Source organism: Bolinopsis microptera, chromosome 3 (genome assembly GCF_026151205.1).
Source record: "Bolinopsis microptera isolate Bmic1 chromosome 3, MBARI_Bmic_1.0, whole genome shotgun sequence".
Lineage (NCBI taxonomy): Eukaryota > Metazoa > Ctenophora > Tentaculata > Lobata > Bolinopsidae > Bolinopsis > Bolinopsis microptera.
The window spans coordinates 19,035,363-19,052,055 of NC_087074.1; the positions used below are offsets into that span (position 1 = coordinate 19,035,363).

The window sequence follows — 16,693 nt, forward strand, 5'->3', positions numbered from 1 at the left end:
ACTGAATGATTGAAACAAACAAAGGAACAAGCAAAATTTGTTAAATGGAGTGCATGATCAAAGAAGGTATATTAGCTCCCTACAAAAATCTAATCCAATGAGAAAATAAATCTTAAGTCCAATTGCAAATGACAAAAGTGTAGCAAGGTAACTGGTAACAAGTCTGCTGGTTATTGAGAATTTAACGTTAAAATTTGTCCCGGCCCTTTGAATCATCCGCCGAATGATCAACCGAATGATTGCAACAGACAAAGAAACAAGCAAAATTTGTTAAATTGAGTGCATGATCAAAGAAGGTATATTAGCTCCCTACAAAAATGTAATCCAATGAGAAAATTAATCTAAAGTCCAATTGCAAACGACAAAAGAGTAGCACTAGCAAGGTAACTGGTAACAAGTCTGCTGGTTATTGAGAATTTAACGTTAAAATTTGTCCCGGCCCTTTGAATCATCCGCCGAATGATCAACCGAATGATTGCAACAGACAAAGAAACAAGCAAAATTTGTTAAATTGAGTGCATGATCAAAGAAGGTATATTAGCTCCCTACAAAAATGTAATCCAATGAGAAAATTAATCTAAAGTCCAATTGCAAACGACAAAAGAGTAGCACTAGCAAGGTAACTGGTAACAAGTCTGCTGGTTATTGAGAATTTAACATTAAAATATGTCCCGGCCCTTTGGAGCATCCGCCGAATGATCAACCGAATGATTGCAACAAACAAAGGAACAAGCAAAATTTGTTAAATGGAGTGCATGATCAAAGAAGGTATATTAGCTCTCTACAAAAATCTAATCCAATGAGAAAATTAATCTAAAGTCCAATTGCAAACGACAAAAGTGTAGCACTAGCAAGGTAACTGGTAACAAGTCTGCTGGTTATTGAGAATTTAACATTAAAATATGTCCCGGCCCTTTGGAGCATCCGCCGAATGATCAACCGAATGATTGCAACAAACAAAGGAACAAGCAAAATTTGTTAAATGGAGTGCATGATCAAAGAAGGTATATTAGCTCTCTACAAAAATCTAATCCAATGAGAAAATAAATCTAAAGTCCAATTGCAAACGACAAAAGTGTAGCACTAGCAAGGTAACTGGTAACAAGTCTGCTGGTTATTGAGAATTTAACATTAAAATATGTCCCGGCCCTTTGGAGCATCCGCCGAATGATCAACCGAATGATTGCAACAGACAAAGAAACAAGCAAAATTTGTTAAATGGAGTGCATGATCAAAGAAGGTATATTAGCTCCCTACAAAAATCTAATCCAATGAGAAAATAAATCTAAAGTCCAATTGCAAATGACAAAAGTGTAGCAAGGTAACTGCAGGTAACAAGTCTGCTGGTTATTGAGAATTTAACATTAAAATATGTCCCGGCCCTTTGAATCATCCGCCGAATGATCAACTGAATGATTGAAACAAACAAAGGAACAAGCAAAATTTGTTAAATGGAGTGCATGATCAAAGAAGGTATATTAGCTCCCTACAAAAATCTAATCCAATGAGAAAATAAATCTTAAGTCCAATTGCAAATGACAAAAGTGTAGCACTAGCAAGGTAACTGGTAACAAGTCTGCTGGTTATTGAGAATTTAACATTAAAATATGTCCCGGCCCTTTGGAGCATCCGCCGAATGATCAACCGAATGATTGCAACAGACAAAGAAACAAGCAAAATTTGTTAAATGGAGTGCATGATCAAAGAAGGTATATTAGCTCCCTACCAAAATCTAATCCAATGAGAAAATAAATCTTAAGTCCAATTGCAAATAACAAAAGTGTAGCAAGGTAACTGGTAACAAGTCTGCTGGTTATTGAGAATTTAACATTAAAATATGTCCCGGCCCTTTGAATCATCCGCCGAATGATCAACCGAATGATTGCAACAGACAAAGAAACAAGCAAAATTTGTTAAATGGAGTGAATGATCAAAGAAGGTATATTAGCTCCCTACAAAAATCTAATCCAATGAGAAAATAAATCTAAAGTCCAATTGCAAACGACAAAAGTGTAGTAAGGTAACTGGTAACAAGTCTGCTGGTTATTGAGAATTTAACATTAAAATATGTCCCGGCCCTTTGAATCATCCGCCGAATGATCAACCGAATGATTGCAACAGACAAAGAAACAAGCAAAATTTGTTAAATAGAGTGCATGATCAAAGAAGGTATATTAGCTCCCTACAAAAATCTAATCCAATGAGAAAATTAATCTAAAGTTCAATTGCAAACGACAAACGACAGTAATTTATTGACACTCACAGCTATAATTTTAATCATTGAATCAGTATTTTTATCTGTGCTCTGCGTAATGCATCACATGAATCAGTTTTTTAATCTATTAACTTATTACACATTTGTGCTCTGCTTTAGCATCACTTGACTATTTAATAAAATTGTTTGTTCAGGCCATGACCTTATAGTCAGCCAATTGGCCATTGCTATATTATGTGTATATTGTTTGAATATTCTTTTCCCTTATCTTATATTGCAAACGACAAAAGAGTAGCACTAGCAAGGTAACTGGTAACAAGTCTGCTGGTTATTGAGAATTTAACATTAAAATATGTCCCGGCCCTTTGGAGCATCCGCCGAATGATCAACCGAATGATTGCAACAAACAAAGGAACAAGCAAAATTTCAAATTTGTTAAATGGAGTGCGTGATCAAAGAAAGTATATTAGAGTATTAGCTCTCTACAAAAATCAAATCCAATGAGAAAATATTGTTTTCCGATATTACAATCACAATCCACGGACATGACTAAAAATGACTGACACGTCCCGCGCGGCATCAGAAATATGGGAAGAAATCTGGCACCACGATTTGTGGTGCCAGTTGTGGCCATGGATAGAGCCCTCTTTGCCGCCTCCGGCGGTCGCGCGCTACTGCAAGCGAGAGGGCTCTGGTTAGAGCAATAGTATGTAGTACTTACCTCGATCGGGCAAAAAGAAAGCAGCGCGCGCTATACTTCGAATAAATTTAGACGAGTAACATCCGTCAAGCTCGGGTGCAGCTTGTCATACGTTGTATGACCCGCCGCGCACGAAGTGCGCGGCTCCCCCTGTATCGTCAGGACGATAGTGAAACGACCGATAGTGAAACGACCGTGGGGGTCGCAACGTGGGGGTCGCAACGTGATACAAGGTGCAGCTTGTAGGTTTACAACCTACCAGGACGCGCGCCGAGTTGGACTCGTCGACTGTTCCAATATATGGAACAGATATTTTACGAGTATCACCCGTTAAGGTGCAGCTTGCTTTATATTAACCAAAGCCCTTTCGCTTGCAGTAGTGCGCGACCGCCAAAGGCCCAAAGGCGGCACAGTATTCTACTTGTGAAACAAGCGCGTCACGCAGTACGCGTAGACTCATGGCTATGCTATGTGAAGGTGCAGCGTTGAGCGTGCACGGCAGGGTTACGGGTCACTGCATCAATAAAACAATTAAAAGGTTCGATATTCATAAAAAATATATTTGAAATATTGAAATAACATCGTCGATCAGTTTCGAAGCAATTCCAAATTCAAAATTCGGCGCGCGCGTTATGAATTTACAAATTAACAACGGCAAACGGATGCAATTAACGGTATTACCCATTAAAATAATGTTTGAAAATAAATCGATCGCTGTTATTTCTATGACCTCAAAAAGCTGTTCGATCCACATGCCACCGGATTTTTGAAATTTGTGTTAGCGATTGAGCAGGAACGGTTTTGCTCTAGCTTAAGCTGCTTGCACTTGCTATGGTCTCGTCGAATAAACCTATAGACGACTAAACCTCAAATTTTGGCCAGCAATGTCTCAAAGGGCTTTTACTAAATCGCTCGCCCAAAAATTTCACGTGACTTTGGTTTTTTTGGTTTTGCAGCCGTACAAAACGGTTTTACATAAACCCTAATCCCAACCCTAACCCTAACCATAACCCCGAAGCTATGATCCATAATCTTAACCACAACCCTAACCCTAACCCGAGCCCTAAATAATCGAATTCACGTTTTACTAGCCTGTCACGTGACCAAAACGGTTTTTTGCCCATAACTCTCTAGGAAAGCATTTTAACCCTACGTCATGGGGGGTGATTCGGAATCAGCGTCCAAAAATACACCGATCTAGATCACTTTCATGCCTAAAGGGCCTTTTCACAAGAATTTTCTTAAAATTTGGGCGAGCGATTTAGTAGGAGCGGTCTCAAAGACACGAAGTTTGATTTCGATGCAGGTTTTCCTACTTGTAGATCATAGATGGTCTAATTGGTCTTCTCTAGCAGCTCTATCACAATTATGTTACAACTACAAACTAAAAAAGGTTACGGTCGATACTCGAGAAATATTTGTTCCAGGACCGTCGACGAGTCCAACTCGGCGCGCGTTTTGGTATACCTGGGGACCCCAGGCTATTATGTCCATAAACATAACCGAATAGAGATTCGGTGGGATGACCGGCTAGTAAGTTTTAGTATGTTATTATTATTAACCGACAAGTTCCCCGACCTTAACTGGTCATTAGCATCGGCAGAAATTTGCACAAAGAAGTCAATAATTTACAATCAAAGTGCAGCTGTGGAACTACTAAACACGTAGGATAATAATAAGTGTTATTAAAGTCTTGAAGAAATTTTTTAGTCACTTAAGTGAGATTTACAGCACCTAAACGTTTTACCAGGTGAATAATTTATTAGTATATAATATACAATATTATATATAAATCTATCGAGTAATTTTATGTTCTGTTGCTGCTGCTGACCAGTGCTTTATTTGTACTGGTCTCTAGAAAATCTTGAAGCTATGTCAATAATTTTTTCTTCCACTCCGTCTCACACTATACTAAGCTTCCTCGTCAGAGAGAATAAAAATTGTACGTAGTGGTCCCCTAAATTGTAACGTTTGTAATTTTTATCCAGCCACTTGTGGTCATAACCAATGCCAGTATCTTGTCCTCAGAGAACTTCGAACCAACATTACTAATCTCACATCTGTGACGTAGCTGGTGCAAGCATCGTCCCAGTGACTAGGAATACAAAATAAAAAGCGATACTTCTTGAGTTGAATAAAATAAAAGTCAATGACGAACAATATTCTACATTCTATGTTTTCAACTGTTCATAAATAAATTATTTGCATAAAAAAGTGGTTAAATTATTCAAATTCGTATGCGTTGGCACTTGGCAGCTGTATGGTACACATTATAGTAGTACGCCAAGGAAATCACTGGTTAACTCGGAAACACGTGTTAAAAATCTTCAATTTCGGAAATGATTGCTAGAAATTTGGCAGCTTCTCCACGGCCTCCACGAGGCAACCTCATTTCTATATCAAAAAATCTGCGAGTTGATATCAAAATCATAAAATCAAGCACAAGAAAAACATCCCATCAGTTCTTGCCAAAGTAAAGCTCTCTATACTGGAGACAACTATCATCTCCAGTTATAAACGCCGAGTCCCCCGGGCTCACTTCTCTAGTTTTTATCATGACCAGGAGTCTCCGGGAGCTCTTTCTGCTGAAGATCTGCTCGCAGTTGTATTTGAGGTTGAGGGAAGGGTGTTGGGGGACAGAGGAGGGGGAGTAGAGATCTCTTATAACCGGTAACCAGTACACCAGCCGACCGCCTGTGTAGGTAGATTTATTTTTATAGTTTGAATAGTTGCTCTTATTCTATGTGATGAATTCGAGACTAAGGATGCAATTACTATCGCACGTAGAACCATTATATTTTCTCGAAAAAAAAAACAAATATTTGTGTAACTTTTAAAGCTTCCTTTCCAATTATTTATTAAGGAAAGTTCAACAAATCAATAAAAGGGCCGATAATATATTATAATGTAAAAATGTCTCACCAACTACTAAAGATCGAGCTGCGAAGTTTAACAGCTCCAAAAACTGCTCCGATAAAGTGTGCTGGGACTGCTGGACATTAGACTTGTTCCCTATCTTCAGGGACGCTTCTCTGATCCCATACGGGGGATCAGTAATGATAACATCGAACAAAGGGCCCTCGCGGAGGAGCGGTTTTGAGAAGTCTGCGGAGTGAGATCCCAAGTAGAGGGTGTCTAGCCCGTATGATATCATGTTTCCTGAAAAGAGACGTGGTCAGAGCAGCAGCACTTTTTGAACAAACGTGACAATTGAATTGACACGTTAGTGAGAGACTTAGTTGTACATGTGGTGGAATATAATGAAGAAAAGTCTGTTTCACTAACGAAGACATTAATAAAATCTAATATTTTACCTTCAATATTTTGATTTTCCGCGTATTTCTCTTCACCTCTTTTTGTTGATTTGCCTGAAAGAGATACGTTGTAAATAACTTTTGCTTTCTTAGAGTGCAGTTATTTTCGTTTATCTCCTATTGCCCAAATAGAATTAGGATTCTGAGCTGCTTTAAATATTCAATTTTTCTTCAAGTATTCTTACCCCAACCGTTGAGGGCCTTAATATCAATGTCAGCTCCAAGAGTATAAGCTCCGTGCACAGCCGCTGGGATTATTAGACTTCCAGTTCCGAGAAAGGGGTCGTAAACCAGGTCGCCTCTTTCTATCTACTGAACGGAAGTAACTGTAAATAATTTTAAAATTATCAAGTTATTACAATAGAGATTTTTATATAATATAAGGTTAATCACGCGAAATTATCCGAAATCTCTGCATAATGCATAATTGCCAGAGAAGTGTAGGAACCCTTACCATAGCAAGATTGGCCATAACGAACGAGAGTTGCGCGTCCATAGTAGTTCTACCAATATAGAGACGTTTCTTTACTGAGAACTTGTCAATTACTGACCGGTTACTGCGCCCCACCTGAAAATATTACAGTTAATCTATAGGACAGTCAACCAATAACCATCTGACCGGTTACTGCGCCCCACCTGAAAATATTACAGTAAATCTATAGGACAGTCAACCAATAACCATCTGAACAGTGGACATTTAACAGTTGAAGTCGATGAAGCGTCCCTGAGGAAATCACGTAGCATATCAGATAGTACTGAGTAAGGAACTTCTTGCTGACTAACTGTAACGATAATCCAATTAGCATGTATCCAATGCTGGGACACGCCTTTTACAAACGTGGACTTGTGGAGTCGACCGTTCTTGGGTCTTGACTTACAGCAACTAGTTGCTAACTTTTATACAGTTATAGCAGTATGTTGCATTGTGTTGGTTCAACTTTTGATTTTTGCCCGATTTTTCAGCTACTAATTGTTTTAGAATTTTGCTTCTAGCTTTCTAGCATCCTTAATTCCAGAATCTTTATTTGAAAAATATCTCTCAGCAAGCGATATGACACGAACACTTCTAATACTGGCAAGTATTCTGAGCACGTGCAGCGCGCTACACTGCTTCACATGTCACCAGATCCAGCAACGAGGTTACACTGCCAAACACCTCCTCGGCATCAACCACCTTATCGTGCAGACGGTCAAGGAGTCAGGATATACGGAGTGCGACAAGATTGAAGCGCTGCGCGAGTGTGACAGCACGTGCAGAGTAATGGAGTGGGGGAGGAAGACCGGGAAAAGACACCTAGCGGTACAACTGTTCATGTGCGCTGATAAGGATAAAGCAGCCATGTTTGAAAGATTTTCTCCATATAAGGAGATCATGAGTTGTGGTGATAAGGACGGGTGTAATGACCCTAAATCTGAATCACTCGTTTATTAACACTGAGGGAACATACTTGATACTACTACATTTAATTCCATGAGCTCAATTCCATATTGTAGTATTTCAAATATTCGATTAGTTTCGGATGTTCAAATCTAGAATTTTCTATCACCATTGTTGTATTTATTGTAATTTCAATTATCAAATAAATAAATTTTGTTCAAAAAGTGTAAACTATGAGATATTTTTTCTTAAATTAAAACTTAAAATTAAAACCTATAACTCACCAGAGGACCGAAGTAGACTTGAAACGGCTCTCCGGGCTTAGCTTTAGGTTTATAGTTCTCTATTATGTACAGCACGTGGTCAGGTTTCGTGCAGTTCACATCACCCCTGGTGAAATAGTGGTCACTGTTAGATAGTCAGTAAGACAGACAGGGTTAGCCTTGTCTTAGTGGTGATAACTGATATATAACAAAAACTAACACAAACCCAACAAATCATTATACGGAGAACTCCTTGAATTGAGCAATGAATGGGAATAAAACTCTATGATAATTTTACATAAAAATACTAATTGAAACTTATCTCTAGTCTTACAATTCAGTGCTTACGTTAGAGGAAGAAACTCTATCTCCTCAATTAAATCAATCTTCTCCTTCATAGCGACTTTCCTCCCAAAGGAATGAAGTAGGATGTTGAAAGCTCCTGGGAGGGGAACCACTTCTTCGAATTTGGAAGCGCATAACGCCTGGCGGGAATCACACTGCGCCCATATCTCCATAACAAACTGTACCATGACACACCTGTATAGGACCACGTTACAGACATTATCATCACGAAAATCATTGTTTAATCGTTCTCTATCGTCTATGACATAAATTAAAAGATATTTATCACGAACTTTTAACTTCTAACACATCAGAAATTCAACAAACCAACCTGTTGAGGATGGTGGGGATGTCTTGATCACGTGACACGGTTATAACCAGGAAAGGATGCTCGTTTGTGTAACCCTCGTGTGTTATTTCAATTCCGTGTATCTCACACACAGTCAACAGCTCCTAAAGAAAGATGCAAGGCTTTAGTCATTGCAGGATACGTTAGTGTTAGTAACACATTTTTTATGGATGAAGTTTTAATGTGATGGTTAATATTTTTCAATTTTGTGAAATTTTCCAATATTTTTACCATTCAATAATGAAAATGCCATCTTAAATGATTTTCAACAGACGATATTTACTCACTGGAAGTCTGAATTCTTCAAAAGCATGAGCGAAAACGACTAAATACTTCTTCTGCGCCCCCATTATGCTAGGAATGTAAGCAATGTCAATATCTCTAGAGTTATTTCAAAAATCTAACTTTTGAAAAGGTATGATGTCGAATAATTGAGATTCCTGTCTATTTTTGACAACGTTAAATTGGTCTCAAACCCCTAATTGTTACTTACATTGAGCGATAAAATGGTTGATAATATAAAGTTAAACTTAAATATTTAATTCATATAATACACAATGTTATATGAAATTATCGCACATAAAATATTCAAAAAACAGGATTACTAATCAATCAATTTATCTAGATCACAATCATATTATATATCAATCAAACTGATCGTCGAACATTATTTTATTTTTATTTTCCCCACGAAGTATTTGAAAACTAGCTAAGTCTAATGGAATGTCTATCTAAGAAGAATTTTCAAGGTTTTGAAACTTTATTTTAATAATTTACATTATCAACTAGTTTTGCTCAATTATTTAAGGTATGTACCAGTGACGTCACAGTTATAAACCTCCGCACAACTTTGTACAATATGCAACAGTATATAACGTTAAAATCTAGAAAAGGATGGCAATTATATGCCACTTTCATGCTCATAAAGAAAGTACCAGGACAATTTAAGAGTTTAATATAACAGGGGATAGAAATAAAGGGATTAGAAGTTACAACATACAATTTATACACTGAAAGGGCCATGTCAGCAACAATTCCACGGATTATAATACACACAAAGGTTCCACATTCCAGTCAGATCTGCACTTTAAGTCGCAACTATTCACTTCTTTCTTCTCGTCACAGTAGACTCCACATTTTGTACCCCCATTATCTGAGCAGACTCCATTTCAGGGACTCCTTCGCTGATTGGAACACCTGTAATGGAGAAACTATTGCAGTTTTATCTACAGCGCTAGGTTTCAAAATCATGCGCAACATCGATCAAATTGGGGGCAAAATTTGCAGTCATAGCACATATAAAAATGGAGAATTCAGAGCATAGCAGTACTACATAGAAATAAAAGCAGCGCACGCTGGACCAGATTAAGCTACAGTAAAATCCAAGAGAAGTATTTATCATTAGATCCAGAAAAAAGAATTCTCCTTCATCAAATCATATTATAATTATCGATTATCCAATCGAAACAGAACATCAAGATCAGCACAAACATGCTCATATCAAGAGAGGAAGATGCAATAAGATAATATCACACACATGACACATAGTTATTCAGCACATGTAAGTTTACCTTAAAATACTAATATAACAACTAGCATTAGAACTAGGACTGGCTTAGCCAGTTAAAACTTTTCAGGATGTCATACGAGACCTGAAAATGGTTTTAATCAGAGTTTCTTCGCGGGAATCTGGGAACAGTGTAATCGAGCGGGAGAGACAGCAAAAAACAAAACAGCAACTTCTGGGTCAGCTTATGTCAGTTTAGGTGGACTGAAAGTTCAACCAGCTTACTCTCAGCCAATAAACTGCTGGTAAATTTGTCGATCCAACTTACTCATGGGACTAAGTATTATATCGGAGTTGATCAAACAACGTAATGTGAATTACAAACAAACAGACGCGCACACCAACATACCTGAGTAACAGTCTGTTCGCTGAGAGGAATGTCTTCTGACTTCACATGGACTCGGTTCACTATGTTGTTAGCATCGCATTCTAAGAGGATACCTCGGTCTACGATCTCGTCACATATCAATAAAATACTGAGGGAAGACAACTTTTACTTACAGGATTTGAACAATTCTTTCTCTAATTTCAAATAAAATATTATAGCCATAAACAGTTTCTATACAAAATTCTGTCAAATATCTCGGAGCCCTATTTACGGACCTGTCCATGTGATCGAAGAGAGCCCTCTTTTCCACGTTTTTCCTCAGAATCATACTGATACTCTCATAGAGAGCGTTAAGAACTGAGAGTAGCATCAGCTCATTCTCTCTACTGTCACCAAACACGTAGAAAAACAAATCTACATTCGACCTGAGTTTTAGTTTATCAGTTAACTAACTTATTATGTAAACATCAGATTTTAAATATTGAATTAGAGTTTTTCTAAAAATGATTGTAGTTTAAAATTTCCTAAACAATAAACTGTCATTCCCATTGTTATATAAAAAATGACTTTATACTAATGGTTGGTACCTGAAGACGACAGTGTAGTTATTAATTGCAACAATCTCCGAGGATGACTTTTCTGTGGCTTTGAACACTTTTCCCTCGAACACCTTCTGATCCTGACAGAATTACATGTGTTAAGAGGTCATTTTCGCAGTCTACTAAAAACGATAGCTCAGGGCAGGGCTGTGGTAAAATGGCTAAGGTAACCGAAATTGAGACAAAGTAAACGGTGTTGGCAGCAAGACTCCCAAATTCAAACCTTAACAGTGGAGAATGTCTCGTCTTTGGTGTCGTAGTATTTAGAAACAACTCGTTTACCGTCATTATCCAATATGCAGATTCCCTTTATCGTTTGCAAACTCGGAGGAAACGCCATTTCGCTGTAACCAGAAAAATTTATTAAACAGCTGGTAGAATTTAGAAAAGTCCACCCGCTATCTAAACTCCAGTTTCAAAAGCCATAATCTAAAGGTTTGTATTATTCAAGAAGGAACCAGAAGGAAGATAATGAACAGAGTGGCACGTGTTTTCACAGAGTCTTAACGCGATTCATCATTCCGCTCCTTGCTCAATTAAAGACGCCACATGGCTCAGGACAATTGCTAAGGTCCGTGGTCGTGAGTCACAATTTTTCTGGGTCTGGTCTTGAGTGCCTGACACTCCAGCCGCTAACAACTAGCTCAATTTCATTTAAATAGCTATTGCGGTGCTGTGTTTTTCTCTCCCTCGATTGTTTCGCTTGCCTTTATTTTGTATTAGAGATCAATAAGAGATTGGCTAAAAAGATAGCAAATTCAAATAACAATATTAATGACAAATTAACAACATATCTGACAACGCAAAGATTCGTTTTGTACATGATCAAAATGCTAAAATATATGGCAGCTATAAAAGCAAAAACTCATATTTATCAATCCACCAAAAAAAATAATAAGTTACCAACAAAATCATATTCGAAAAAGGTTTAAGGCGAAGAAAAAGGTGATTCAAAAACAACTAGCCATGTTGAGAAGGGTTAAGTAGCAGTTAAAAGTGAGTGGGGAAGAAAGTCTATCAAAATTTCGACTTTTACTCTATAAGAATTGTTTCAGTTTGTAAAATTAAGATTCAACACTAAACCGTTGGTCATGGATGTGCTTAGAAGGTTAAGAATACCGAATGTAACCAACCCGACATTTCTGAGCGTAGCGTTTACTGGGAGGAAGCGTAATTGAAGAGAGTTGCAAAGTTAACCACAAATGTAAACACAGATCTAGAGGCAGCGACAAAATGTCCGCGTCAGCCCAGATCCCCTCCAACGACAGATCAGAATGTTTGGTATAAAGCACCTTCATGGCTTTGTCATTCTCACAAACGGAGCCCCCGAACTGAGTGAGAGCCTGATTAATCTCGTTTGAGAGGGACGATGTGATGTTGAGATCTCCGCCCATCATCCACAGTCTGATGCCTCTGAAGGCAGTGGTCGTACCGCGGGGCAGGATTATAAACCTATAGCTCACGTGCCGTGTGCTCGCGTCCAGTAGCTCGTGCGCCACGTACGATTCTATGTGATACGGCACCTCTTTACTCGTTGTTTTAATGCTGTGTTTCCAGATAATAGCCCAGTCGACCTTGTCTCCGTTGTACACAACACGCCCCAAACTGTTTCGGCACCGGTGACAGTTGAGACTGGCTGTTACACGTGCTGTTCCCGCGTGCTCCACGTCCCGGGTACTGTCGATGTAAACGTGGGACGAGTCCACCACGTCCCAGGCTACCCATACCTCCTGCTCCCCCACTAGACAGTCACCTGGGGATTAGGGTTGTAAGTTCGTTACTGAAATGGAAGACGAGACACTCGGATAGGTTACAGGGGGTTGTGATATCCACCTTGTAAAGTATTTCAAGTATCCTGGAAGTGGACTAATGGTATAGATAAAGGCCACAGGCCGCCAAAACCCGGGGACTTTAAACTAATCCGTTTTTAAAGTATCCAAAAGGTTGGAGCTATAAGTCGCGTCTTTCATAGAAAATATGTTTGATGTAAAGGTTTCTAACCTGGTCTAGGATAGCAGCCGTTCATCATTGTCTTGTGGGTCCCATGACAGAGTAGAGTATCAGTAACCTCGTGCCATGCTGCCGAGGGAAGCGGCAGGGTTCTCGTGAACTTTCTGAAACACGTCATTGTTAGCTCAACAGTCGACAACTTTTGGTGCTAGAGGGTCAAATATTTGTGATGCTATTTACTGCTGCCTTTTCGGCAATTGGAATTGCTTCGGAATAGAGCGCTGAATTAGGTTATCACTTTCATTAGTCCTTTTTTAGTTCTTCGTTCATGCGCTACCAATTTTCAGGAAACTTTAGTCTATAGATTTAATCTAGGAAGATTCGAAGGAGCTGCTAAGAAGGTTGGATTGGTTATCATATTCAAGGCTCGCAGTCACGTGATTAAGTCACGTGTAAATAAACAGTTGCTGTAGACTGAACGAGACATTCGTGACGAGGATAATGTGTTTTCGTGGAGCTATGTGACGTCAGAGGTGCTGATTGGGATTGGATTAACCCTAGAGTTTCTAGACAGAATAGTGATGGTAAACGAGAGAATTAAATGAAATCAATGAGTACGAGGAAATATGGAGGCCAGGAAATATGGTCATAAATGCACTATTTCTACTGTATTCATGTGTAGTAACTAAACAATCTGAATGTTGAGTTGAATTTTAGATCTGAGCCGGACTTTATTTCCTGCTGATTATTTCACATATATATGTGAAAGTATCAGCATGCTTGTTTTTCATGTAGCTTTCGGGACTTTCTGAGCCGGACAAATAACTGTGCCTCTTGTTGTTTTATTGATAATTCATAACTCTGAATATGAACACTGTTCGTCCGTTTATGGTCACAATGTTCATGTTTCGCCTTCGTGGGAGACTTATCAACTAATGATGTTTCAAATATCATAATTAGATTCAACGCTTAAATATACACATTCTTGCATATTTCCAGTTCCCGACGTTGATAATTTACGTTTATATTCGACAGTTTATCACATCTCATCGAGAAATGTGCAGCACGATATTGTATTATTACAAATATGTCCTGACGCCTAACACATTACATTTTTCGTAATTTGTCGTAAACTTAACCGTAAAATTGTCAGGTAAAGAATGGCTTCCGTATCTCCCATGGTCTCAGGATCCCCCCAGAACTCCCTGGCACCCACAGACACAGTTGTTACACACCACACCAACACATCAGACTACCTGGGCCACACTTTCCACGGTGTGGTGGGCTCAGTGGAACTGTGGTTGGGAGCCCAGGCCCTTATCTTCAATATCCTGGTTATCATCTACTATCGGGCTATGTTTCAGAGGGTCATACCCATGATGTACCTGATGATAGCTGCCTGTGACACCATAACTGGAGTGGCAGCTCTATTGACTGGAACCCTGATTCTGTCTGTTAGAAACCACGTGGAACTAGCAACAGATCTGAGCTATGCAGCCTACTTCGTGTACTCTGTAACCATCCCAACATCCATCTTCCTGAACGTCAACCTAGCTGTGATACGGACAATAAACCTGCACAGACCACTATACCAGATCAGTAAGAGAGTGGTGAGCGGGGTTGTGGGTCTAGTTGCAGTGGGGTGGATCATCTTCACAGGGTGGCACCTGACCAGGTGGGACAGGCACCGGAACCTGCTCCGCTCCTACATCTACTCTCCGGGCCAGTTCCAAACAGCATACCACCAAGGTACCACCAGACAAATGGAATGTACCAACACTGTGCTCTTTGTAACGGTACCCTACCTCCTACCTTCTGCTGTTGTGCTGGTTTGTATGGCTGTGCAGCTGCAATTGAATTATAAAATCTTGCAACACGTGATCAATGTCCCGACATGGAGACGGAAAGAAAGCGGAGACATGGAACAACACAAGGACAGCCAAAACTCGGAGAGATGGAGACAACAGAGGCACGTCACCATAACCATCCTGTGTCTCACTCTGCTGTTCTTTGTGTGCAACACAGTGTTCCTTTACCTGCCGCTATCCTACTGTCTCAACCTGGATGTAGTGATAATGGAGCTAGAGGAGAGGAGACGTAAAGACAGGTTAAGACACATTACTGGGGTGGTGTTCCCTTTCATTAACGCTGCTTTTAGTCCGGTTATATTGGTCATCAGAGGTGGGATACTTGACTGGGCATGTAGCAGGAGGAAGCAAGAGGAGGAACAGGTCAAGAAGTTAGATACGGTGCTGAGCAACAACACAACCCTCGACAATATTGTTTCTACCAACTGCTGAGCTCGGCTTAACACCGTAATGAACTCTGGGAACAATGAGCCATTGTTTTGATGGGATGTAAATTGTAAAACCGACCGTAGGTTAACAAAATAATGGTTAGACGACGAATGACGATGAATTAAATGGTCTTAGAGCGAATATGATAGGTTATGTTAGTACGAACTTAGTTGTTATGAACAACTTATAAACAACTTATAAACAATTTATGAACAACTCACTTGCATGATAGTTTAGCGGCACACCGTTGACAGTATATTTTCTCAATGTTCACTTCCTCAGTTTTCTTCGGAGCAGGCAACTTTAACATGGGATCTGAAAATAACTATTTTTTTAAATAAGTATTTTTATAATTAAGTATCTGTTTAATTAAGTATCGGACAGGACTTTCAGTGAAAAGGTCTATTTCGTAATATTAAGCATATGAAAAAAGAATAGTCAGGGGCAGACGTAAAATTATAATGAATATAAAATATTTAGTCACGTGATTGAGCAGCTTAACTGTTAATATTTGCGGGAATTGTGTGCTTACTAAAACGGCAAAGCCCGGCTTACCTGTGGATATTCTAACGTTGATGACTGAATCGTTCATTACAGGAGGGGCAACCTCTTGGCACTTTATTCTGGTGTCCTCCAACAGATCAATGTCACGATCAGCTACCTTAATTGAATTCTATAGAAATTTATTAGCAGATAGATAATTTTAGTTTCACTCATCTTGTATTTTCTGTAGTTGCTTCGTTTAAATTTAATTTACGCGTTTTTATTGCTAAGAATTTGCAACTCATTGGAAGAAAACATACAGAGTTTTTAAGCTCTTCGGCAATTCTATGTCAATTATGAATATATCCCCTGCCTCAAGGATGATTTCTCGCTATTTAAAAAAACTAAAAGAGCGCTACGAAGCGAACCTTAAAACCCTACATGCATCAAAAAAAGAAAAATATTATGTTTTCTTACTCGAAGACATTTGCTGGATATTTCAACCGCGTACTGGTTTTCAATGTTGGGTTTTAGCGACAATTCTATCGTTCCAATCTTTGCTTTCTGCTCGGTATAGTAGAGCGGGTGGAGAGTCCCGAGCGTTAACATGACTAGAGATAGATAAATCATTAATTCAACATTTCTGTTAAAATATAGTTGAATCTTGAGAAAGTAGAAATTGGAATTTTCATAATGATTTACATTTTAGTTTCAAATTTGAGCCAAGTATTCATTGACATCACAATTATTCTGATGTATAATTTTGTGAATTACTTCTGTTAGAGGAAGCCGTTATCCGGCCACTGTAACGACTTACTTGACCATTGCTTAGGTTTCAGACTTTATATCATTCGAAATTTTGATTTAATCTCCCAGGACCCATACAATCACCGGATTATCAATTT

At 38.9% G+C, this 16,693-nt stretch overlaps 3 protein-coding genes across 4 annotated transcripts in view; all 3 read right to left on the reverse strand.

The window, feature by feature from the left end:
- Positions 1 to 5,043: 5,043 nt before the first annotated feature.
- On the reverse strand, positions 5,044 to 8,914 carry LOC134813506 (tRNA (guanine(10)-N2)-methyltransferase homolog). The gene is made up of 9 exons (XM_063821323.1): positions 8,852 to 8,914; positions 8,547 to 8,668; positions 8,219 to 8,410; positions 7,892 to 7,997; positions 6,684 to 6,797; positions 6,415 to 6,538; positions 6,230 to 6,283; positions 5,838 to 6,074; positions 5,044 to 5,609 (listed from the first exon to the last, which is right to left on the reverse strand). Exons 1-9 carry the CDS (start codon positions 8,912 to 8,914, stop codon positions 5,374 to 5,376), a joined length of 1,248 nt encoding a protein of 415 aa, XP_063677393.1. The 3' UTR covers positions 5,044 to 5,373.
- Positions 8,915 to 9,071: 157 nt separating this feature from the next.
- Positions 9,072 to 16,693, reverse strand: part of LOC134813508 (coatomer subunit zeta-1-like) — an 81,442-nt gene continuing 73,820 nt past the window's right edge. The window contains exons 2-7 of one of the 2 annotated variants that reach the window (XM_063821325.1): positions 11,282 to 11,402; positions 11,047 to 11,138; positions 10,735 to 10,884; positions 10,481 to 10,607; positions 10,136 to 10,216; positions 9,072 to 9,761 (exon numbers count right to left, since the gene is read on the reverse strand). In XM_063821325.1, coding sequence (XP_063677395.1) covers positions 10,169 to 10,216; positions 10,481 to 10,607; positions 10,735 to 10,884; positions 11,047 to 11,138; positions 11,282 to 11,398 — 534 coding nt within the window. In that variant the 5' untranslated portion in view covers positions 11,399 to 11,402 and the 3' untranslated portion in view covers positions 9,072 to 9,761; positions 10,136 to 10,168. The remainder of the gene's footprint in view (positions 9,762 to 10,135; positions 10,217 to 10,480; positions 10,608 to 10,734; positions 10,885 to 11,046; positions 11,139 to 11,281; positions 11,403 to 16,693) is intronic. The other variant, XM_063821326.1, reaches the window with a different exon arrangement.
- On the reverse strand, positions 11,801 to 16,397 carry LOC134813094 (uncharacterized). Its single transcript, XM_063820771.1, has 5 exons — positions 16,266 to 16,397; positions 15,861 to 15,966; positions 15,527 to 15,620; positions 13,060 to 13,172; positions 11,801 to 12,811 (listed from the first exon to the last, which is right to left on the reverse strand). Exons 1-5 carry the CDS (start codon positions 16,395 to 16,397, stop codon positions 12,168 to 12,170), a joined length of 1,089 nt encoding a protein of 362 aa, XP_063676841.1. The 3' UTR covers positions 11,801 to 12,167.

Excerpts from the sequence above, each read along its gene's own strand:
- LOC134813506 (XM_063821323.1), bottom strand. The coding sequence starts at position 8,914 with ATGGGGGCGCAGAAGAAGTATTTAGTCGTTTTCGCTCATGCTTTTGAA. Across the intron at positions 7,998-8,218 it reads ATAGAGTTTCTTCCTCTAAC|GGGTGATGTGAACTGCACGA; the intron begins GTAAGCACTGAA and ends CTATTTCACCAG. Across the intron at positions 6,075-6,229 it reads GGAAAATCAAAATATTGAAG|GAAACATGATATCATACGGG; the intron begins GTAAAATATTAG and ends GTCTCTTTTCAG.
- LOC134813094 (XM_063820771.1), bottom strand. The coding sequence starts at position 16,397 with ATGTTAACGCTCGGGACTCTCCACCCGCTCTACTATACCGAGCAGAAA. Across the intron at positions 13,173-15,526 it reads GCCGCTAAACTATCATGCAA|AAAGTTCACGAGAACCCTGC; the intron begins GTGAGTTGTTCA and ends GACGTGTTTCAG. Across the intron at positions 12,812-13,059 it reads CGGCTGCTATCCTAGACCAG|GTGACTGTCTAGTGGGGGAG; the intron begins GTTAGAAACCTT and ends CCTAATCCCCAG.